Raw genomic sequence first — 25192 nt, 5'->3', positions numbered from 1 at the left:
AAGCTGATTCTCTGAAAAGGTAAAATGGATAAGCCTCTAGCCAGACTAAGAAAAAAAAGGACACAAATTACTAATATCAGAAAGAGGGGACATCCCTATAGATTTCATGGACTTTGAAATAATCAAAGTCTGACCCCAGTGGCAACTGACTGGCTCAGTAGATAGAACAGATGACTCTTAATCTCAGGGCTAGGAGTTCAAGCCCCATGTCAGGTGTAGAGATTAGTTAAAATATTATTTCTTAAAGATTTTATTCATTTGAGAGAGAGCTGGGGGGAGCAGAGGAAGAGAGAAACCCAAGGCGACTCCACGCTGAGGGCAGAGCCTGATGCAGGGCTTGATCTCACAACCTGAGATCATGACCAGAACCAAGACCAAGAGTCGGATGGTTTATCGACTGTGCCACTCAGGCACTCCTAAAAAAAAAAAAAAAGAAAAAAAAAAAGTCTCACTCCAATAAATGATCTGAAAGTGATTATTACTATATGAGATTTTGTACATATGCTAAAGAAAACTGGACATCTCAATGAACAAGACATGAATACTCTGGAAAATTAAAACATTTTATTTGTATTTTCAATTAAGAATACGTAAGATTGGGACACCTGGGTGGCTCAGCGATGGAGTGCCTGCCTTCAGCCCAGGGCATGACCCTGGAGACCCAGAGTCAAGTCCCACATCGGGCTCCCTGCATGGAGCCTGCTTCTCCCTCTGCCTGTCTCTCTGCCTCTCTCTGTGTCTCTCATGAATAAATAAAATGTTAAAAAAAAAAAAAAAGAATACGTAAGATGAGGGGGGAAAAATCATGTAAACACAAACCTGTAGCAAAATACCAAGATACTACATCACAGGAAAGCAACTCAATGACAAAAAACAATGGGTGTATTATGCCCGCTCCGCCCTCAAAAAAGCTATGGTTCGAGGGACAGAAAACAGATAATGCATCTATCCTCAACTCCAATGCTGCTGCTCATCAGCCTTTAAGAGAACCACAATTATTCTTCAGTTTCTCTAGTGACATACTTAACAATTATTTGACAGAATACTTTTTCATCTAGGGATATAATCAACTGTTCTGTATAATAGGGGAGGTCACAGAGGCCTCTTATTGATTGACAACACTAAGGTTAATATTTATGTGAACAGTAAGCATTTTTTTTTTTTTTTTTGGTGAACAGTAAGCATTGAATCTTGATGGTGTCAAGTATTTCCTAAGAGTTCTGAGCATGTAAGTTAGAACAGTGATAGTGATTTTCTAAGTTCACATTGTTTGCAAAGAATGTTAAAACACAGGGAAAGGCATTATTGGGGTTATCTCTTATACTTTTTCCCAAAGAACTTATTTTTTTTTAAGGGGGGGGGAGAATTTCTCAATTTGCCTTTAAAATCTATTATGTAATTTTTTTAAGGTTTTATTTACTTACTTGACACCATATGGTGTGTGCCCCGACGCCACTAGGTGCCCTCAGCCCTACCAGCTGACCCCTCCCCTGATAGGGCGTGCATGCAAGAGGAAGCATGAGAGGGGGTGGGGCAGAGGGGAAAAAAAGACTCCTGACTGAGCAGGGAGTCTGGCATGTACCCCTTCCCCATCCTAGGACTCTGGGATCATGACCTGAAAGGCAGAAGCTTAATTGAGCCACCCAGGGACCCCCAAAAAGTAATTTCTTGGGGTAAAAAACATGCCAAGTTACCAAGTTAATTTTTTCCTTAAAATAAAACAAAGATAATCTTGCAAATCTAACCCACTTGGTGAAAATTAGGCAATTTTATAGTTTCTTAGTGCAGTCATTTCCATCATTGATAGTAAGACTTGCTTTACATCACGAATAAGATTACATGGGTTCTCTTTACTCCTTTTTCAGAGTCTGTGAAAGCATTCTGGACTTACTTCAGTTTTTAAAATTAATACAGTGGTAATTTAATTATGGTAACAGTGAACCCACTGGAGGTTTAATACCTCCAAGTTAAACTCCATAAAACTACACACATATCATTTCTTAGTTTTCTCCAACCAGAAATGATACCTTACTTATTCAGACAGAAGGTGGGCTTATTCATCTGGTGGGCTAGGGAACTTGCACTTAACATCAAGTGACCCACACACTTTTCCCCTGCGTGACAATCATCAACTACTTAATCCTAATTTCTTTTCACTTGGTCCAATATCTTATGATTCAAAACTCTATATTATTTTACTAGCATATTTTTGGTTTGAAAATAAAATTTCAATCCAGAAATTTACGTGAAGTTATACAAGCCACTAAGATTTTAAAAGGTTTGTGAGATACATAAAGCATTATAGACAAAAACTGAGTTACTTATAAGGGTCCCAAGATGAGTCCTTAATACCTTAATAGATATAGTTAATGAAGTATATATACCTGCATTGCCTTATTTTAAGATTTTATTTATTTATTCATGAGAGATAGAGAGAGACAGAGACAGAGACACAGGCAGAGGGAGAAGCAGGTTCCATGCAGGGAGCCTGATGTAGGACTCAATCCTGGGACTCCAGGATCACACCCTGGGCCGAAGGCAGGCACTAAACCGCTGAACCACCCAGGGATCTCCTGTACTGCCTTATAAACAAAGAATTAGTTACAGGCAGCTCTCTGCAGAAATTCTGATATACGTGGAACTCAAATGAAAAGTGCTTATGCTTGTGAACTTCTCTACGTAGGAGAGCCCCACCACTAACAGTCTGCAATCTGCCTGCAAACAGCACTTGCATTTTTTTGATTAGTTGTGAAACAAACACATGCATACATTCTTTTTGGGCAGTTCATTTTATTACAGCTTTTTACTCTTGATCTGAGTTTAGAAATGTACAGTGTCAAATTCTATTTTATTAAAAGGAAACTAAAATTTTGAAATTGCTCCCCACTCTGTTATACACATGATAGCAACTCATACCTTCTTTCCAATTTAAACAATTAGTAAAAAAAAATTTTAATTAAAAAAATTAAACTCACTGAGACCTGTACATTATTGTTCACAAACTGTAATGTATGCAAAATAGCTTTGCTAAATAAGAAAACCCATATCAAACAAACATCTCCAAGACTCAAAAAGCACACATACAATTATACATTTTTATCATTTTATTAGGAATAATTCCAAATGGGTTATGAAGAAAACTTATTGAGTTTGATGAGTTTTCCAAAAACTCTTTATGAAGATATGTTCACCAATAAACAATAAAACATCAGCAGAACTATCATATACTGGGCAAAGAGTCAGGCTGATACCAAAAAGCAACATGCAACATAAAAAAGATACAATATAAAGGAAGACAATCTGCTGGGTATTAAAAATCATCTCAATATGAACTCTTTGCAACCAGCACAGAACTAATGAGCTATCAAATCCAAACCACACTAAGGTAAGCTTGGCTGATGAAAGCCAGGATTCATTAAGGGGAGAAAAAATAGAAGTTCCTCAGTGCAAGAGATCTGAATAGTGTTTTGGAGCATTTCCCTGGCTGGTACAAGCAGTATTAGAAAATCTTTTTGGCAAGGGAGAAAAATAAATACAAATGGAATGCTACATTTTTTAAATCAGCAGACTGTCCCAGGAATGATAAAGGTATCAGTAAAGTAGCAAGGGAATAACTTTAAAACATCATTTCTTGTGGGCTCAAAAAACATTCAAAACGGATTTAAAGGTGTCACAATAGCTATGTCCAGGCATTTAGGCTTAAGGGAAGTAAAATTAAAAGAGGACACTTTTTTCCCAAGTTAAGGAGAATTTCTTTAAAACCAAGCATATTGCTAAATAGCAATATTATACTTGGTAAACAATTGGCAACAAAATAAGTTTAAACGCTGTAATATTCTGCCCAAACCAGTCCCAGATACTGTTTAATAACCAAGATGCAAACTAATTTTGTTGTAACAAGCCTAGACCAATTCTATCAAATGTGTCCTTGGTTAGATATCCAGTTTCATTTAACGTTTTGAAAGCTCATTTGACAGCCAGTCAAGTCCCTCATACAGACCAGTTCCTTGTGTAGCACAAGTGGCTTGAACATACCACTGTAAAGAAAGAACAAGAAAATACTTGATTAACAGAAGACTATATATAACCAGTCTTTAAAATTTCTTTATCAGAAAATTAAATATTTCCAACTGCCCGACAGGAATATTTAGTCAGCAGTTACCATAAATGTAAAGAAACAAAAAATTAATATTAAAACTATAGGAATAAAGGAGTAAATAAAGTTAACATCTCACAAATAATTACTTTTGTATTTAATGATCTCAACAACAACTGTATTGATTGAAAATGTTCTCATACACATTTCTCACAAAACTCCGGTCACATTTAAAGCTACTCCTACCCAACTCATTAGATTTAATCAACAAGCTACTCCTTAATCTGAAAAGAACATTGATAGGAAGATTAGTAACTAATTAAGTACCACCAGGTCCTTTTAACCCTCTTTTCCTAAGTTCAGAGTACAGGAGGCAAAATTTTGAAATGAGTAGGAGCTGCTATTAGGAGCAAGCTTTCCAGATAACTGCACTCTGATCTCATGCATTCCAAAAAGTTTCACTCTTGATAAAATGGTAATGAATGTCATGCCATGAAATGTTAACAAAGAACAAGAAAAAGATCTAGAAAAAAAAAAAAGAAAGAAAAAGATCTAGAAAGCAATTTAATCACCTTTAAGAGACAGTTTATTTTTATTACTTTTCTTCACTGACCAGTTTCATTCCGCCATATAATAAAGACTTTGTTTTAATATTGTACAAAGTCAATACAAGTAAACTCTGCTGCCAATTATTTGAATACCAAACAACTCAGTATCCTCGAGCATTGGGAAAAGGTACAAATTCTTATCTTCACAGCACTGAAAACTGGTATCATTTACATTTTATTTTCTTTAAATCAGCCTGGGACATCTCTAACAGCCTATATACAGTTATTGCCACAGCACAGTATCTGTTTTTGTTGACAACTTAGTGAAAAACTATTGTAAAATACAAGTCACACTATAGTTTGTGATATCATCTTTATATGTAAACCAGTATATTGTGTTTTGCCAGTATTTAAATCACTGATCTAAAACAAGTTAATGGAGAGTAAGTATAGTATTTCCTTTAATTTTAAGTTGAAAACTTGTTTAATGTCATAACTATAGTTCAAAAGCTTTTAATGTTAAAAAGTAAACAATATAAAACTGTATTATCTAAAATACAGCTGCAAAAATACTACAGTTTTAATAAGAAAACTGAATTACAAAATACTTGCTGCACAGCTATTTAAAAGATATAAAATTAAAGTTAACGATATCAATAATCTTTAGATAATACAATTCTCATAAAGTATATCTACCGATACGAAATATTTTAAGGATAAAGTTAACAAAAATAAAGGTATCTAAATATTTGGATCCTTAAAACATAAATATTAAAAGTTAAAAAAAGGAGAGGTGCCTGGGTGGATCAGTCAGTTAAGCGTCTGACTCTTGATTTTTGGCTCAGGTCATGATATCAAGCCTGGTGGCAGGCTCTGTGCTGGCCATGGAGCCTGCCTGGGATTCTTGATCTCCCTCTACCTCTCTCTCTTTAAAAAAATGTTTTTAAATTTTTAAAAAGTAGATGATATTAACATAGTTTGAAAATTGAACACACATTTATAAAAGCCTGAAAGGGTTCATGTCTATAAGAGTATATTACTGTATTTCTTTTAAAATGATGTGCTCTTTATCTGTTCAAAAGGGACTATTACTTAATATGTACTTCAAGTGAATACCTGCTTAAACAACTGCAGTAATTCTAATAATCAAGGTTAATATGAACCTCCAAATACTTACTGTTCTGTTACGAAGAGACTGAAGACCTAATTTATCTGTCATTTCACTGATGGCCATAGCATTTGGCAAATCCTGTTTGTTCGCAAAAAGCAGCAACACTGCATCTCTCAACTCATCTTCCTGAAGCTGGAAATAAAAGCTAAGATGTTAACTAACAAACTGGAACTCAATAAATGTGACTAACTAGGTAAAACATTGTCTTCCTGTATATACCACTTAGTCAACATTCAATGCATTATTAAACATCAACCTAATTTCACTAAACTTCAGACACACTTAAATCTCACATCCTTCAATTTTTAAATCCCAAGCAAATAACTATATGCCTTTCAAGGAAAGCAAAACTATTTTTCAAATCAATCATCCTATACTCCATTAAGGTAAACCACTCATTTCAGCTTTCATGATCATTCATTAAAACTCAGGATTGGCAAAAAGACAAGAAACACATGTGGAAATAAAGTATTTATGGCAGAATCTTATGGTACTCAGTAGTAAAAGTATTTAGAGGATTCTTTTTGAACTTTTCTTTCCAGCCAGTTGGACTAGACAAGAGTAGGACAATACAAGGATTGGGCAGTATCGTGAAAAAATACAAGAGTATAATAATAAATATTACAAGGGTAAATAATAAGCAATAATATAAAAAGTAAAAAAAGTAAATACAAGAGTAGAAGCTAATAGGAATGAGAACTGACACATGATACAACATGGATAAATGCTGAAAACTTATACTAAGTGAAACGTATCAAAAAGTTTAAAAAGACCACCTATTGTAGGATTCTATTTACATGAATGCCTAGAATAGGCATATGTATATAAAGTAAATTAGCAGTCGTAAGGGCTGGGGGTATGGGGCAGAGTGGGGAAAGAATGGGGAATAAATACCAATTGTTCTAGAGAATTTCTTTTTGGGTCAATGAAAATGTTCTAAAATGAGATCGTGGTAATGTCTGCACAATTCTGTATACTAAAAACCAATGACTTACATATTTTAAATGAGTGAACTTTATGGTTCTGTGAATTATACCTCGATAAAGCTGTTTACGAAAAGAGTAGAGGGGGTGCTATTTAGCTCATCAAACTACCAATGACTTAGTTACACATATACTGGCACAACGGTTTTACAAACTGCAATATAGTTTTAGAGGCTATGAATGAGAATTAAGATTTCATTTCAGTAAACATTTTATGGCTATCCAAGTTTGAAAGCATGACAGTACCTCTAGCAAGGTTCCTCAAATTTTCACAATTAAATACAGTTGGCCCTTGAATAACACTGAGTTTGAAGTGTGTGGGTCAACTTATACATGAACTTTTTTGCTGTACATTACTGTAAATGCATTTTCTCTTCCTTAACTAACATTTTTTCTCCAGTTTATTGTAAGAATACAGTATATAATTCATATAACATTCAAAATATGTGTTAATCAAGTGTTATTGGGAAGGGCAAGAATAACCCTATTCATTAAAGCATTTTTTGTGCAAGAGATAAATCTAAAATGAAAGTTATTTCAATAAAATACAACTGATGGTTGAAAAAAAAATTCAAAATGTGGATATCCTCTTCTAATTTTTCTAGTATTTTAGTTGACTGACAAATGCACACAAGTATTCCAAATGAGAGTTGGGACTGCCAGGAATGTTGTAGAAAAAATGTCCATATTCAGTGGAAAGCTCAATTAGGTGTCTTTTTGAAACCCTTCCAAAACTAAGATTTTCAGATTCTCTTAGAGTATGCTAGTCACTTTACTTATCAGATTTTAAATAACGTTACGGTGTTAAACCACATTGTAGTATTACAATACTAAAACTATAAAAAAAAAAAACGCTAAAAAGAATTTTACTTGTTATTTGCTATTTAAATGACATATTAAAGACCAAAACAAAAAGTGACAAAATAGAATTCTTATTAGATCATGGTGAGATTCTTGTCAAGCCATAGAACAGTTTCCTTAAAGGCAAAATCCTCTGCCCATTTAGCTTTACTCCCTAAAATGAGGTTCTGGAACACATACTGAGTAACTGTAGTAAACGGAGTCTCCACTTAGGTTTTGTGGTATGGTCTTTATCTTGCCTGAATTGTCCAAATCATCTGTTTGCTCTTTTCAGTCTGTATTTCTAAAACCTTACATTCTAAAGTTTGTCTTATTTGTAATCTCATCTTTCCATCATCAAGCAGTTTTTCCTTCAAATCCCAAGACTCCTGGTGTGATTTCATTATTAATTTAGCTTTAATAACATGTTTCATGTTATCCATGATCACACTTGGGGTTAATTTACTCTAGTTTTTTTGAAGTGCAGTTGAAAGTTGCATCCTCTCTAATGAAACCTTCATTTCAAAAGCAATTTTCAACTCTTCCAACTTCATTTTCCAGGTCTTCAATTTTAGCTTCAATTCACTTATTTTGCATGATTTGTTCTGGAGTTTTTTCATTTGTAATCAACCACTGATTTATATTCCAAGAGTTACTGTTTTGTCTGTGCTCTCAGTCTGAGTGGCAGGGTCAAGAGGTCCGCGGGATGTACCACCTGGGCACCAGCGACCTGTGCTGGCCCACCTTCCCTGCCTCCCACTCCAGAGTTGGAGGGCTTGATGACTGCTTGCTATTTGGGTTGTAGTCAATTACAACTGGCACGAAGAACTGCCACCTAGGACAGGAAGGTTTGACCTCAGGAGGCAATATTCCCACCACCCAATTGTAGCCAGAAAAAGCAGAAGTTTTTGAGGACTCAACAGTTTTATGTGGATTTTCAACTGTACACACATGGTAGGTGGGCCATGAGTCGGCACTCCTAAACCCCCATGTTGCTCAAGGGTCAACTGTATGTGGAAATAATCTGATACATGGTAAAGCCAAAATACCATCAACCAAAATGGTACTACCTTCAGGTGGAATTTTTTACCATAGCTACTATTATGATATATCTCAAAGTGTGTATTTTGTAGGTACAAAATGGAGGAAACTGAACCCAATGATCTTGGGAACAAGGAATCTGAATCAAGATTCCTAGATCACAAAAGTTCTAAAACTATAGATTTCTTATCTATTAAATAAGTGGAGACATCCTCAATCAGAGACATATCACCCCTGGAGCATGCTAAAAACAAGGTCAGCCTTCCTTCCAACATAAGGAGGTAGCTACTCTTCTGTGTGTTTTACATGCATTCTTAAGAACCTGTGATGACAGTTCCTCAAGGTTCTTTCTAGCTGTGAAACAATTGATTTGGTGTAATCTAATCACAGCAAGATGTACCAATCACTAATACCACCATGTCACCCTGAAAAACACATCTTAGAAATGATAAATTTCAAAAATATTCTTACCATTTTCTGCAGTTCTTCAGCTCCCTCCTGAATTCTTTCACGATCATTACTATCTACCACAAAAATAAGACCCTGGGGAAAAATTGTTTAAATAAATTGCAACAGTTAATCTTAAAGGAGACACTAAATATAAAACATAAGTACAGGCAGAAGAACCATACTGAGTTAAATGTTAGGAAGACAATGTCTCCTTATTAAAAGAAAAAAAAAAAACTAAATAAATAGGGTCCTAAGTACTAAAAATAGATTTGAGCACTATTTGTGATTTTAACTTACATTAGAAAAAAAAAAAAAAGTAGAGATGCCTGGCTGGCTCAGTTGGTTAAGCATCCAACCCTGAATTTCGGCTCAGTTAAGATTTCAGGGTTATGGGGTCAAGCCCCACATGGGGCTCCACAGACAACAGTCTGCTAGAGATTCTTTCTCTTCCTCTCCCACTGTCCCTCCTTCCATTCACATGCATGTGCTCTCTCTAAATAAATAAAATCTTAAAAGAAAAATCTTACTCCTAAACAACTGATCATTTTTCTCAACTTACTCTATGAATTAAATTTTATTCCTCTTCACTTACATGCTAAGTGCAGGTAAGTGTAAGTAGCAAAATGGTCAGTAAGTGGGAACAAAAGGAAAAAGAATCAACCAAAGATGCACGAATTCACTGATTAAATTGGCATATTCAGTAAAAGGCATACACAAAGTTCTGGGAGAGGGGTACACAGTTTTTGTAGGCTTCATGTGGAAGTCAGTCCTGTTCCACAAAGTTGTTGAGTTGATTGAATAAATTCTTTTATTTTTATTTTTTAAGTAAGCTCTAGACCCAACGTGGGGCTTTCATTCACAACCCTGAGATCAAGAGTCACATGCTCTACAGACTGAGCCAAAAAGGTGCCCCCAAATATGAAATTCTTCACAAAAAGAAATTCTTATAGTTATTCACAAACATTAGAATTCTACAGTAGAAAACAAATGAACTAACGAAAGCAGTTAAGACTTCTAAAAACCTCCAAATGGAAAGTATAATATTTTCAACTAGAAATAGGGAGGGCAGATTACCTTGATAGGTTTGTTCAAATCTATTTCTATTAATATATTAATACTAAAGTGATTAATTTAAGTATTACTGTCCCCACAACCATGACCACTGAAGTATTTTTGATCATTCATCACTTATCACAAACTCAAACTGTCTTGTGCTCACTTATTTATATAAATAACTAGATTAAATCTACCAAGAGCATAAAATCATCTTCGGTCAAAGAGCTACATCATTTTGTATTTACCCCTTAATAGCACCATTATAGTACTGAGCTTGCCAGGGGACCTAATATTTATTTTAGGCTATGGTCATTAAATAACAATTTCCTTTAGTCTAGTAAATTTCAAACCCATTTCCTTTGACTTTGCTGGAAACCATCATTTTAAACCTCCTAACCTTAAAAAAAAATAAACCTCCTAACCTTTGAAAATACTTTTGGTGCTATAAAAGCCAGTATGGCATACGGGAAAGATATCCAAATTCAAATCTAAAGACTTATTACAGAAATAACCTCATCTTGGAATATGCCTCCTCTTCTATAAAAATAAAACCATGCCAGCCAACTGTACAAGCCTGTTAAATGTAACCATACACGTATGAAAGAATCTAGCATTGCACTTGAATTATCACAGGCATTTAGTAAATGTTGTCTCCTCCTTTCCTATTGCAAAAGCTATTCTTTTTTAAAATCTATCCCTCTACAAGAGGCAATGCCTCCAAAAGGGATCTAATTTTATCTGGACTAATAGTCCATTTTTATTCTGTTTTAAAATGTAGATAATGCTCCTTGTTCCAAAATAATACTATTGAGAAAGAAGTATTTCAGTAATAAATTCAAAGTTGTTCACTTCCTGGGACCACCTAGAAATAAGAGTGTAGAAAACATAAGATTCTAAAGATTAAGTTTGGCTACAATAAGAAAAGTCTACTTAAAAGTCCAAGTATTTGCTTAATTATTTAGGACAGCAAAGTAATTGGGATTATCTAATGAGGGATGAGGAATTTACTACAATAATCACTGTGTCCTGGCTTGTAAATAGAAATTAGAAGCATGGTTAAACATTATTCATTTCTTTTAAATTTTATAGCTAAAAGAACTGATCAGGAATGCTAGAAAAGCTGGTGTTAAGACCTAAACTGAGATTATATCAGATAGCATAAAACTTTCTCCTGTAGACATGAGTTCTCTAGGAAGAAGTACTTGGACTTTTAATTATAAGGTGATCCAGTGATCTAAAGAGGCCAGGAATGGATCTAATCTCAATTAAGAACTCAAAAGTAAACGGGGCACTTGCGTGGCTCAGTCAGTTAAATGTCAAACCCTTATTTTTATTTTGGCTCAGATCATGATCTCAGGGTTGTGAGACCGAGCCCCATGCTGGGGATTAAGATTTTCTGTCTCCCTCTCCCTCTGCCCTTCCCTGCCACACACATGTGCATACTTTCTTTTCTCTCACTCTCAAAAAAAAAAAAAAAAAAAAAAGACTAGGGTTAGTTACTCTTAGTCAAAAATCACAAATTAAGGATGAGCAAAATTTCACTTCATCCCTTATTTTACTTTAAAAACGTGTTCCCTAAAAGAAATGACTATGACTTACTTTAAAATAATTCAAAAGGTAAGAGAGGAACATCAAACAAACAATATTGGCCATATCCAAATAATTGAAGTTGGGTAACAGGTATGTAGAACTTTGTTATTCTCTCTACTTTTGTGCTCATTTGACAATTTCCATAATAAGGTTTTCTAAACTATGTGATTTATATCAAAATAGCTTTTCTAATCACAGTTAATGAACAGAAATATTCTAACTTTTAAATTAAAAAAAGCATACCACTTATTTAACAGGACACACACACTACTTAAACCTGGTAGTTCTACCAACTCACCTAGGGTATATTCACTGCCACCTGGTGGCAACATACCTCACTTGCATGCTCTGTTTTAAGAGTTGAAGAACATGAATTACATCTGCAAACCTCAAACATAGGAAGTACTTGTAATATCACATACTGCCTAAAAAAATGTATTTATTAACTCCAATAGTAAACAAAAACTGATGAGAAACCTCTCCTATGGCAGAAAACACAACTGAGTTGGAACAAGGTTAAAGAGAAATATAAAATATAGAATAAGAACTGCCTCTCCAGTCCTAGTAAGTCATTCCAAGCTTCAGCTTGCTCCTATTTAAGAATTAGACTAGAGCAGTGGTTCTCAAGAAGGCAGAATTTTGTCCCCAGAGAATATTTTGCAATATGTGGAGATATTTTTGGTTACCGCAACTGGGTGTTGGGTGGGGTTTGCTACTAGTGGGTAGAGGCCAGAGATGCTGCTAAACATCCTACAATGCAGAGAATCTCCCCTTGTCCAACAATAAAGAGTTACTCAGCCCGAAATGTCAACAGTGCTCCTGTTGAAAAAACCTTTTTTTTTTTTTTAAAGATTTTATTTATTTATTCATGAGAGAGAGAGAGGCAGAGACACAGGAGAGGCAGGCTCCTCGCAGGGAGCCCAAAGCCCAAACATTCAACCGCTAAGCCACCGGGCATCCCAAGATTTATTTTATATTTTAAATTTTTTTTTTTTTTTTTTTTTTTTGTGATAGTCAGAGAGAGAGAGAGAGAATGAGGCAGAGACACAGGCAGAGGGAGAAGCAGGCTCCATGCACCGGGAGCCCGACGTGGGATTCGATCCCGGGTCTCCAGGATCGTGCCCTGGGCCAAAGGCAGGCGCCAAACCGCTGCGCCACCCGGGGATCCCTTATTTTATATTTTAGAAAGAGAGAGGGACACCTGTGTGGCTCAGTGGTTGGGTGTCTGCCTTTGGCTGGGGGCATGATCCTGGAATTCCGGAATCGAGTCCCACCATCCAGCTCCCTGCATGGAGCCTGCTTCTCTGCCTGCCTGTGTCTCTGCCTCTCATGAATAAATAAAATCTTTAAAAAGAGAGAGAGAGAGCGCGCGTGCGTGCGTGTGAGGGGCGGAGGGAGAAGGATAAAGGATCTCAAGCAGACTCCGAGCTAAGTGTAAAGCCCAACTCAGGGCTCTATCTCATGACCTCAAAATCGTGACCCAAGCCAAAACCAAGAGTCAGATGCATAACCGACTACACCACCCAAGCACCCCAATATCTTTTTTCCTTAATGTATTTTAGTAAGGTAAACACTTGATGCTAAATGAAGGATTATTAATTGCTGTTTATTCATTAGAAATTACAATGACAGTAACACAGAACTTACTTTCCAGACTAAGAATGAAACCAACAGTACTACGGAAGAGACACCTAATTCAACCTTGAGAATCACCCCCTCCTAATCTTCCAAAATATTGTTATGATGGCTATGTAACTTTTCCACCCTGGGTAATTTAGCCTTCAAATGCATGACTGAGAGTTCATTGAGGAATACAGAAGTAGTGATAAGAAGAATGCCAACTCATACAGTAAACACCAACACCCAGTTAAACGTAGATATCAAAAGAAACTTTAAAGCATAAAACACATAAAGAAAAGTTATACAAACTATACAGCATTCCTTACCTGGGTATTTTGGAAGTAATGCCTCCAGAGAGGCCTAATTTTATCTTGACCACCAACATCCCATACTGTGAAACAAATGTTCTTATATTCTACTGTTTCCACATTAAAACCTACAAAGAAAAAAAAGACAATTGTGCAAAACGTCATTAAGAAAATATACTCCGTAATCAACAAATTGAATAAACCTAAGCCAGTTATAATGATAGATTTATGTCATAGCATACCTGTCCAAACCCTGTACCTAGAATGTACAACACCAATGAACTCCAAGGTAAACTATGGACTTTGGATGATTATGTCAATGAGGTTCATCAGCAATACAAACGTACCACTCAAGTGAGTGACACTGATAAAGGGGGAAGCTATATATATACTTGGGGGCAGGGAGTTTATGGGAAATCTCTGTGCCTTCCTTTCATTTTTTTGTGAACATAAAGCTGCTCTAAAATAGTAAAACCTTTAAAATTTTTCAAAATTAAACCATACTCTATTTCATTTTACAATATATCATTATGACATAAATTAGTCATCTGTAAACTTTCTTACCAATGGTAGGAATGGTGGTGACTATCTCCCCTAACTTCAGTTTATACAGAATGGTCGTCTTGCCAGCAGCATCCAATCCAACTAGAAAAAGACATTATAGATTTTAAATCTAGGCCAAAAATGCACACTAAGAATTAATTTCACAACTTTATAGTTTGAAAGCAAAAGTTAACTGGTCAAGGCACAAATGAGTTAGAAATGAAATTACTTCCTTTCTATCCTAAGGGCAACACCTGCTGCAGAAAGCTTTTCTATTTTTCTTTCTAGACCTAAAGAGACATGTAGCAGTGAAAAGAAGAGTATCTGACTGACTCAGGCTCTAGTCTCTAGATTTGCTTTGCCACAAATTAGTTAAGGGTCTTTAAACAAATCACTCTAGAAAACTGAGACCAGAGAAATCAGCTGTAAAACAAGATGGAATCATTTAACCTAAGATCCTTTCCAATTCAAGTCCTTTTTAAAAAAATTTTTATTTTATTTTATTTATTCATAGAAACAGAAAGAGAGAGAGAGAGCGGGGGGGGGGGGGCAGAGACACAGGCAGAGAGAGAAGCAGGCTCCATGCAGGGAGCCCAACGTGGGACTCGATCCAAGGTCTCCAGGATCACGCCCTGGGCTGCAGGCGGCGCTAAACCGCTGCGCCACCGGGGCTGCCCTCCAATTCAAGTCCTTATTAATTCTACAAACTATTATCATTTTTAAAAACCCAAGTTACAAGTTGAATCAGAGAACACATAAAAACAAATGAATAAAAATTATCTTAAAAAATATGGTAACTATGCACTAGTATCCTTAAATGATAGTAAAGGAAAAAGAGGCCAATTTTACCCCTACCTAAATCCATTCCTACATCAGATACACAAAAACAAGAACAAAAGATTGGTTAATTTGGATTGTAAAAAATGGCCCTATCTCATTAATCCCAAATGTAACTAATGTCTAAATTCTTAAAACTATTCCTTTGAGGGAGAATACAAGTAGGGAAGAATTTGCTTGTTTTTTGTTGTGTTGTTTTGTTTTTAAAGATTTTATTAATTTATTTGTGAGCGAGCACGTGCATCAGGGAAGGGTAGAGGGCAGAAAAGACTCCCACTGTTGGAACATGAGCAGAGGGGAGCGGGAAAGGGACAAGCAGACACCCCCCACACTCCCCCCACCCCCAGCAGGGAACCTGATGTGGGGCTCCATCCCAGAACCCTGGGGTCATGACCTGAGATAAAGGCAGACACTTAACTAAGCCATTCAGGCACCCAAAAATGTGTTTATCTCTGAAGGGAAAAAAAAATCCATCCTCAAGCAAGAGGGTATACTTCTTTATTTCAGTGATAGTGATGAGCAAATTAAATGTATATTTCAAGTACAATTCTCTCAAAACCTGCATATTCTAGTCTGCCAAACCATTCTAAATGGAAGGTCAATATCTAATAACTGCAATGACTGTTATCGTTGTTCCAAGGACATCACATTTGGCCTAGATTTACGCTATCAAGAGATTCTGAAATGAATTCAACTGAGTATTGATTTAGGCAAGGATGCTTTCCAAATATTTAAATCGAGCATGACATGGCACATGAAACGAACACTATTAAGTTTAAAAAACACACACAGAAATCACCCTACTTATCTAATTTATGTTACTGTGCAAGTAAGTTTAACTTTCATCAGTCCAAAACAGAATTAAAAGCTATAGGCAGGGATCCCTGGGTAGCTCAGCGGTTTAGCACCTGCCTTTGGCTCAGGGTGTGATCCTGGACTCTCATGATCAAGTCCCACATTGGGCTCCCTGCATGGAGCCTGCTTCTCCCTCTGCCTGTGTCTGCCTCTCTCTCTCTCTCTCTGTGTCTCTCATGAATAAATAAATAAAACCTTAAAAAAAATAGAAATAAAAAAACTAAAAAAAATAAAAAAGCTATAGGCAATTTCAGCCATCTACACATCTACCCATATAACCACCTTTTCTGTTCTGTACCCTACAAAAGGTAGCTTTAAGAACTCTCTGTACACTCAAGCAATTTAACATTGGATCTTCATATCCTGTGTCCTCTAATCAAACTGTGTTCCCTACTCCTTCATTCTGAGATATTCAGGTTTATTCTTTCCAAATACTATGACACCTAATAGAGTGAACAACTAAGCCCTCACTAATGGGTACACGAAAAGCCAACTTACATCAGGAGGTGTTTGTTTATGGAGTATGGATGGGACAGTATAAAAAAAAAAATCGAATTCTAAACTATACACAAAGAAACAAAAGTAACCTACAACAAGGAGAACAATATGATCGTTTCACCATTTGGAAAAGCTGAATGTGATATACCAAGCACTGGTGTTACAATACTGATGAATCACTGAATTCTACCTCTGAAACTAATAATACACTATTTAGTAATTAATTGAATTTAAATAATTTTTTTTTTGAAAAAAGAAAAAGCGGTCACTCGAGAAAATAAGTCCTTCTTAGTTGAAGTTGATCAAACTTTAAAATAAAGAAATATTCACCCTTAAGTAACTAAATTAAGAGGCTCCTGGGTGGCTCAGTCAAGCGACCAACTCTTGATATTGGCTCAAGTCATGATCTCATGGTCGTGGGACTGAGCTCTAAGTTGTCTCTGCTTTGAAGGTGGAACCTGCTTAAGTTAAGATTTTCCCTCTCTGGGATGACTGAGTGGTGCAGTTGGTTAAGCAGCCAACTCTTGGTTTCAGCTCAGGTCGTGATGTCAGGACTGTGAGACGGACCCCTGCACCCAGCTCTGCGCTCACAGCATGGATTCCTTAAGATTCTCTCTCCCTGGATGCCTGGGTACCTCAGTCAGTTGGGTGTTTGCCTTTGGCTCAGGTCATGATCCCGGAGTCCTGGGCTCCAGCCCCACATCAGGTTCTTTAGTTGGAGCAGAGCCTGCTTTATCCCTCTCCCTCTGTCTGCTGCTCCCCCTGCCTGTGTTCTCTGTCAAATAAATAAAATCTTTAAAAAAAAAAAAAAAAAAAGATTCCCTCTCCCCCCAGCTCCTCCCCCTGCTTGTGTGTGTGGGCTGTCTCTCTCTCTCCAATAAATGTTTATTTTTTTTAAAGATTTATTTTTATTTATTTATGATAGACACACAGAGAGAGAGAGAGAGGCAGAGACACAGGCAGAGGGAGAAGCAGGCTCCATGCAGGGAGCCCGACGCGGGACTCGATCCTGGGACTCCAGGATCGCGCCCTGGGCCAAAGTTTGGCACGAAACCACTGAGCCACCCAGGGATCCCCCCAATAAATGTTTAAAAAAAGATTCCCTTTCTTTGTTCCTCCTTTGCTTGCTCGAGCTCTCAAAAAAAAAAAAAAAAAAGCAACTAAATCAAAATATGATTAAGCCCAAGTCAGAAATGAAACTAAGATATTGGTTAGAAAAAACATGATTTAGGTTGTGAGAACTATGGCACATGCTAGTCCTCACTGCAAGTCCAAGTAAACCTCATACCATCACTAAAACAATTTCAATACAAGAATACTGACAAAGAATGGAAAAAACCCAAGACAAATTATTATTAATATAACTATTTTAAGTTATACAAAAGCACAGAGGTAACCCAATTTTTAATGAAATTGTTAACACCTGCTTATATGCATAACTAATATTCTTCTACAGTTAGAATTGTCTTCACACAATAAACGTGTTACTTTCATTTAAAAAAATTCTCAAATAGCAGATTTCCTTAATTAATTTGTCGGCCTGGTTATATTTCCTGATGTATCTATCAGGAAGATAACTGCTTAAGAGCCTTGAATATATTCTATATACTTATTTTTAATGAAATGGGAGAATTGTTTTTATTTTTTTATTTATTTTTTATTGGTGTTTAATTTGCCAACATATAGAATAACACCCAGTGCTCATCCCATCAAGTGCCCCCCTCAGTGCCCATCACCCAGTCACCCCCACCCCCGCCCACCTCCCTAAATGGGGGAATTGTTGACCAAATAATGCAACCATAAGGCTTTTTAAACAAGTTATCTTTAAAATAAAAATTGTAAGACAACAGTTAAATGGCTCACAGCCACATACAAGACTCTAAAATCATGAAGACATCCTTGAGCTGCACAAAAATATAATAGTGCTATATAAATGCAAACCACAAGTTTTTTTTAAAAAAGGAATTTCTACTGTGAGATTAAAGATGCACAGATTAATTTATACCATCACTTAAAACTTATATAGTTCTTTACCCAAAACCATTTTGGCCTAACAATTTTGTCCTACTTCAGTCATTTCTTAAGTATGTATTTCCTTAATGTTGCAATATTTGGCAATGAGATTTCTCCACAAAATGAAACTATAACCAATTCTCAACCAGCCAAGATAAGACTCTAATCTGTACATTCCAGTAATGCCCTCCCTCCCTTCCACTCCATAAACAAGTCACTGTATTCAAAGATATACTAGAATTACTTGTTCTCCTTAACTAGACCTGCACTTTGACCAAAATATTAACGCAGCAAAATTACCCAAAACTCTTTGCCAATCATTAAAAAGTATATCTACTAAACTGTGGCAGCAAGAAATATTTATATTTAAATTGAAAGACACTAGATTCCATGACCTTAAGTTGGAAAAGGAAAATGCAGAAAGGAGACTGGAATGAAAAAAGTGTATTTTCAGATAGATGAAATTTCACACAGTTAATTTTTCTTTTTATGTTTTCCTTTATCTTTCGATTTTCTACAAGGAAGCTTAAAATACAACTTCACAATTATTTAAAAATAATTTGCTTATTTAAAAATAATTCTGAGTACCACACTAGGTGGTTCTTTACATTTTTGTAATATAAATCTCACAACTACCCTCCATTTTTCAAACACAACATCAGAGGTTCAAAAATGTCCCCAGAATCAGAGGAGTAGAAGAGGTATGCAAAACTCCAGGTTTTATGGAAAAATTAGATCCCTCAAGTATCGCTGATGGGAATGCGAAATGGGTGTCCCTGCTTTAGAAAACAGTTTTGTCAGTTCTTTAAATGTTAGATATAGTTAACACAGAACACAACAATTCTACTCCTAGGTATTTATTTACCCAAGACAATTAAAATATGCCCATACAAAAACTTTTTTTTTCAAATCTTCACAATAGCATTACTCATAACAGCCAAAGAGGGAAACAATCAGATTTCTATCAAATGATGAATGGATAAACAAAGTATGGTATATCCATAAAATGGAATTACTCTTTAGGCATAAAAAGGAATGAAGTACTGACATATGATATAATATGAACGTTTAAAACATTATGCGAAGTGAAAGAAGCTAGGCACTAAAGAACACACTGTATGATACGTGAACTATCCTGAGTAGACAAACGCATAGAAACTAAAAGTAGGTGTGTGGTTGTAAAAGAACTGGGCAAGAAGGGCAACAGTAACCACTAATGGGAATAGAGTTTCTTTCCGGGCTGATGAAAATGTTATAGAATTAAGACAGTGATGATGGTGGGGCACCTGGGTGGCTCACTCAGTTTAGGGTCCAACTCTTGACTTCAGCTTATTAGGTAATGATCTCAGAGTGGTGAGATACACGCCCCTCCCCCCCAAGTGGGCTCTGTGCTGGACATGGAGCCTGCTTAAGATTCTCTCTCCCCTCTCTCTCTGCTCCTCCCCACACGCAGGAGCACACTCTCACACTCTTAAAAAAAAAAAAAAAAAAAGACAGTGGCAATGGTGACACAAGTTGTCATTGTTTTTTAAAGATTTTAGGGACACTTGGGTGGCTCAGCGGTTAAACGCCTGCCTTCGGCTAAGAGCATGATCCCGGAGTCCCAGGATCAGGTCCCACATTGGGCTCCGTGCATGGAGCCTGCTTCTCCTTCTGCCTGTGTCTCTGCCTCTCTCTCTCTCTCTCTGTCTCTCTCATGAATAAATAAATAAAATCTTTAAAAAATTTTTTATTTATTCATTTGACAGCTCATAAGCAAAGGGAGTGGCAGGCAGAGGGAAAGAGTGAACAGAGCCCAAAGTGGGGCTGGATCCCAGGGCCCTGGGATCATGACCTGACTGAAGGCAGACACTTAATCAACTGAGGCACCCAGGCATTCCTACACAAGTTTGTGAATAAAAATCACTGTACTGTATACTTTAGAGGGATAAATTTTGTTATGTGAATTACATCTCAATTTTTTAAAATTAAAAACAAAAAAGCCCTAAGTCAATGCCAGAGCTCTCAAATGGTATTTATACATTGCCATCGTGCCTTTAGCTTTTCTGGTGGACACACTCTATCTTAGTATTTTATCTAATTCCTCAGAAGTCTGATCATCAAAACTGAAAGTGAGGCTATCAGATGTACAGAAAAATTATTATAAGCTTAGGTCTTACTTCTACACAACAGATCAGAAATATCTACACTTTGATCAATGTGTTAATTAGCAGCAAATTATCAAAGTCTGAAAGCCATCTGCAATAATGCCAAAGGGTACTTCTAAAAATGGCTGTATCAACTTATAGTGGTGGCATAAACTAAAGATTTTTGCCTTTCTATTGTTTCCTTATATCACATAATAGAAGGGCTTTTTTTTTTTTAAGACTGGCAAGTATGTTTTCAACTAATGACCTGAGAAAATGCTCCTAATAAGCGAAGTCAAAAGGAGAGAACACTAATTTCCTCTTAAAAGCCTGACAGTAAATGTTAACAATAGTGAAATGGTGGAATTATAATTATTACTTTATTCTTTTCCACATTTTTAAAATTTAACAGAAAGGACGTGTTATTTTTTGAAATGAGGACAGAAAATTAAAAATCACAATGAATGGATTTACAAAATATGCTAAGGAAAAAGCATGAAACACCACTCTTCAGCTCACAGTCTCACTTAAAATATTAGTAATATTTTTCAAATTGGCAAATAGAGGAACCTCCCTGGTCCCAAAAAACCACAGTCACATATAAGGCAATACAGAACTATACTGTTATTGGCAATCTTTTAGAAAGCAACATTTTTTTCAGCCTTTCAACAGCCAAAAGTTTACAAGTTCAAAGAGCTTAGAATTAATAATCCCTCTACAGAAACACTGTTTTCCAATGTAAACAAAACTTGGGGAATCATTTATGAAAATTACATCTTATCATAGAACAAGGCACTGGAGATCAATCTAAAAATAAGGTAATGCAGGGCTACATGAGAAATCTAAGATGGCAACTAGTCATCTTTGAATTTAAAGCTCAACAATATTGACGTGAGTGATTTCGCCAAAAAACAAACTTGGCAATTCTGTCAATCTATACTTTAAGTGACATTACATTTAAAACATTGCATTGGTTTTTATTTAGTTAACTACAAGCTATAATTTCAAACACTTTTTAAAATTACTTGAACTTCTGGGAGAACAAGTGTAGGAATAAAATTTTAAACTTCACAGTAATTTGGCAAACCAGACCCATGAGCTGCTATCTTTCAATAACACTGAAAAAGTCATGGACTCAAGAAGGTCTGAATTTTACGTAAGCCTTATAAAGGAAAAGGAAGCGCACATACCTGCCAGAGAATATTAATATGAAAAAAACAATCATTGACTCTTAATTCTAAACTCGAATAGGGGTAAGAGACCTTTTTTTTTTTTTTTTTTTAAAGATTTTATTTATTTATTCATGATAGTCACACAGAGAGAGACAGAGAGGCAGAGACACAGGTAGAGGGAGAAGCAGGCTCCATGCAGGGAGCCTGACGTGGGATTCGATCCCGGGTCTCCAGAATCACGCCCCCGGCCAAAGGCAGGCGCCAAACCGCTGCGCCACCCAGGGATCCCAGGGGTAAGAGACCTTAAGAGTGATTATGCAGTCACTCATAAAGCTAGACAAAAAAATCATTTATCAAACTTCCAAATCACCTCTTTCCCTACCTTTTACGGTTATGCTCCATTTGATGAGTTACTATAAAGCTTGACCTTGTGACTTTAGTGTTTTTAATGAAGGAAACCAGAATATTCCAAAATTAAAGAGCAAAACAAGAATAGGAAACTGGAGGCATAAAACATTTAACATAAAATGAGTAATTCCAAAGCATGACTTCTATCCCTTGCACAAATGCACAAAATGAAATATTCTCCCATTTTCTTTCAACTGTTATTTTTTGGGGAGAACGGGGGAGAAATGCTCCCCTAATACAGTAAATTTAGGAAAGTGCTTATAGCATAACGCTACCTTTCTTCTCCCTCTGAAACTTTAAGCTATCACAAAAGACTTAGGGTATGGAACACAGCAATTCATTTACAATAGATCTTAAGTAAAAGGACCAACATAGTACATTTCCAGGGACACAACTGTGTACTAGTTAATTTCTTTAAGGAACAACCTGGAAATTCATTTATCACAGTCCAAAGTCCTCCCAATGACTTCAGATCCTTTACAGACTGTCAATTTTCAGCCACCTTAAAAACTTAATATGCTTGCTCTCCTTTAAAAATTGTCTCTATAAATGAAATCTTAAAAACGTTTAAAGAGAAAACATTCTGATTTATCTTTATGAATGAATTATTAACAATTGTTCCATGAATTGTGAAAAAGCCAGAAATAACAATTAAGAGAAAAAAGAACTCAATGTGTATACCCTTAATCTTCATACACCTGGAATTACTCAATCCTCCTTTGGAAAACTTTCAATGGTAGTAGAACTAGAAAATAACGACTTTTTCTCCCAGCTCCTAAGGAACAAACAAGTTTCAACGTTTAAAGTTAGAGGAGCTCCTTTTTGCATTATGCAGGTCCGCAGGGCTCAGCTGTGATGTAGAGACTACTCACAGTAATAGGGGGGAGGGGTTGCTTACATCACCTAAGTGTCAAGCCCCTTCTCCCTCAGCAGGAAAAAAAGGGGGAAAAAAAAAAAACTGGCGCTGAAAAGCAGTTTTTTTAAAAGCCTATTTTCCAAAATAACTTAAAAAAAAAAACACTGTAATTATTATGTAACAAGGCTACCCTAAAACTAAATGTCATAATGTTGTTACTGGAAATTTGCTATCGGCTTACAAAAAATAGCTTTAAAAGTTTTTTTTTTTTTTTCATTAAACCTTAACCAGCTGGACAAAAATCCGTTTGAAATTCACCAGAGAGTAAACCAAACATATTTAGGTTTTGGGAGTGGCCAAAAGGTGATTCGGGATAAACTTCACAGTTTTCAGGAAAAGAATATGCAGGGGAATCCAGCGCGAAGTTAAGTTTGGCAGAGGGAGCGCTGAGGACTGAGGACTCCGGACTCTTCTGAAGCCGAGGGTGCTTTGCTCCCTTTGCCACTGCGCTCCGGGCCTGCTCACTTCCTGCCCCGGGCGGCTCCGGGCTCCCGGCGACCGCTCGCTCACATTCCACTGGGAGTGTGCAGAGTGTGTACACGGGGGCAGAAAGGGGGAGGAGGAAGGCTGGAGTAGTTCTGCCTCGGTCCTGACCGCTGCCCACACCGGGGGAGAGACGAGCCTGGCCGCACTCTCAGAATCGGCCTCGCCAGTGTCTTCCGGGCTCAGCGAGATGAGAGAGTTCGCTTCCTCGCCACCCCAACCCGCCCCCCCCCCCAACAGATCTCCGCCCAATCTTCTCTGGCTTTTCAGTAAGATCGAGTAGAGAAAGCCAGAAGGAAGAAACCTTGCCCGGGCGGCCCTGTCCCGGCCTCTGAGACAGATCCGGGGCGACCGCCCACCTTTCGCCCCCATTGTTTCCCCCTGAAGACTTCCTCCTGACCCCGAGCCCGCCGCCCCTCCCCCACCACAGCGGGCGGAGGGACACACAGGCCCCGCGCCGAGACCCGGCCCTCCCTCCCGGAGCCGCACTGGGGCCTGCCCTCCGCGCGCGGCCCCTCACTCACCCATCAAAATGCGCATCTGCTTCTTGCCGAAGAGGCGGGAGAAGAGGGAGGAGATGGTGAGGCCCATGGCAGGAGCGGCACTTGCGATGGGCAGGAGCAGAAGGGGTTTTGGGGGCGTCCCCGGGCCTCCTCCTTTCACGCTCCCAACAAACTGAGCGAAGGAAGAGGAGCTGAGGGAGGAAGAGGGCGGCAGAGACGCCTCGCTAGCCGGTGTGTCGGGCGAAGCTCCGGGACAAGAACTAACGGGGCGAGGACCTGCTCGACGACTGGCGCGGCAGCTCCGGGTCTGGCGTTTTAGGCTTCTGCTATGCCACGTCACGCGGTAGCCGCGGCGACTCCAGCAGCGGCCCGGCCCCTCCAACGCGGACAGAATCGCGTCACCGCCGCCCCAACCCCCTGCGCTTCCGGTGCTGGCCCAGCCACTGCGCCTGCGCACGGAGGGGATCGGCCAGTTACGCCGACGTAATTCTCTGGCCGCCGTCCCCTCCCGGACGTGGACCTGCGGGACGAAGCCAGTTAGCGCATGCGTACTGGGAGACGGACAAAGTCCCACAATGCTTCGGTGGTTCACTTCCAATCAGATTCTAGGCGAGGCGCTGCCGCCCGGGTAAATACGTCCAGGAGTCCGTCGTCCTTACTTCCTGAAAGGCGCTCTGTGCATTGTGGGTTAGGAAGCGAACCTTGGGTCCTCCTGCCCTCTGAGCGTCCTGTTCTTAAACTCTGCGCGCGGTGGGGATTCCCCCGAACACGACCGGACACGTTTCACGCGTGGAGCCAGACACTTGCCCCAGTGGAGAGGTGAAGAGGAGGGCCCTTGCTTTCCCAGGTGATAAGTAGTTAAAAGTTGTGCAGGCTAGAGGCCTTGACGCCTTGACCCCTCCACGCCAGGTCGTGCTGAGCATCCCTGATCCTGTGTCAAGACGAGGGAGTTCCGAGACATGTTCATCGACGAGTGCAGCTTTTTATTTTTTATTTATTTATTTATTTATTTATTTATTTATTTATTTATTTATTTATTTATTTATTTATTTATTTTTGAGTGCAGCTTTTTAAGACAAGCCGAGGAAGGACTGCTTTTCTTGTATCATTTCTGTCCCTGGAGTATGGGAAACTT

General features: G+C 37.8%; 1 protein-coding gene and 1 pseudogene across 2 annotated transcripts; both read right to left on the bottom strand.

Annotated features, from left to right (window-relative positions):
* Positions 1-3086: 3086 nt before the first annotated feature.
* ARF4 (ARF GTPase 4) lies at positions 3087-24468 on the bottom strand. 2 transcript variants are annotated; one of them, XM_077858423.1, is made up of 6 exons: positions 24079-24468; positions 14268-14348; positions 13722-13831; positions 9151-9222; positions 5822-5947; positions 3087-4037 (listed from the first exon to the last, which is right to left on the bottom strand). In XM_077858423.1, exons 1-6 carry the CDS (start codon positions 24143-24145, stop codon positions 3951-3953), a joined length of 543 nt encoding a protein of 180 aa, XP_077714549.1. In that variant the 5' UTR covers positions 24146-24468; the 3' UTR covers positions 3087-3950. The 2 variants fall into 2 exon arrangements, with proteins under 2 accessions (XP_077714549.1, XP_077714550.1); XM_077858424.1 differs by lacking the exon at positions 24079-24468 and adding an exon at positions 22837-22864.
* On the bottom strand, positions 5954-9098 carry LOC144291061 (centromere protein H pseudogene; annotated as a pseudogene).
* Positions 24469-25192: the final 724 nt, after the last annotated feature.

This window comes from Canis aureus, chromosome 19 (genome assembly GCF_053574225.1).
Source record: "Canis aureus isolate CA01 chromosome 19, VMU_Caureus_v.1.0, whole genome shotgun sequence".
Lineage (NCBI taxonomy): Eukaryota > Metazoa > Chordata > Mammalia > Carnivora > Canidae > Canis > Canis aureus.
This window is presented reverse-complemented; position numbering and strand designations above follow the sequence as displayed.

Coding starts and splice junctions, on each gene's coding strand:
- ARF4 (XM_077858423.1), bottom strand. CDS start 24,145: ATGGGCCTCACCATCTCCTCCCTCTTCTCCCGCCTCTTCGGCAAGAAG. Junction 13,832..14,267: donor CACCACCATTCCTACCATTG/GTAAGAAAGTTT, acceptor TTTTCTTTGTAG/GTTTTAATGTGGAAACAGTA. Junction 4,038..5,821: donor AGTCTCTTCGTAACAGAACA/GTAAGTATTTGG, acceptor CTTTCTTTACAG/TGGTATGTTCAAGCCACTTG.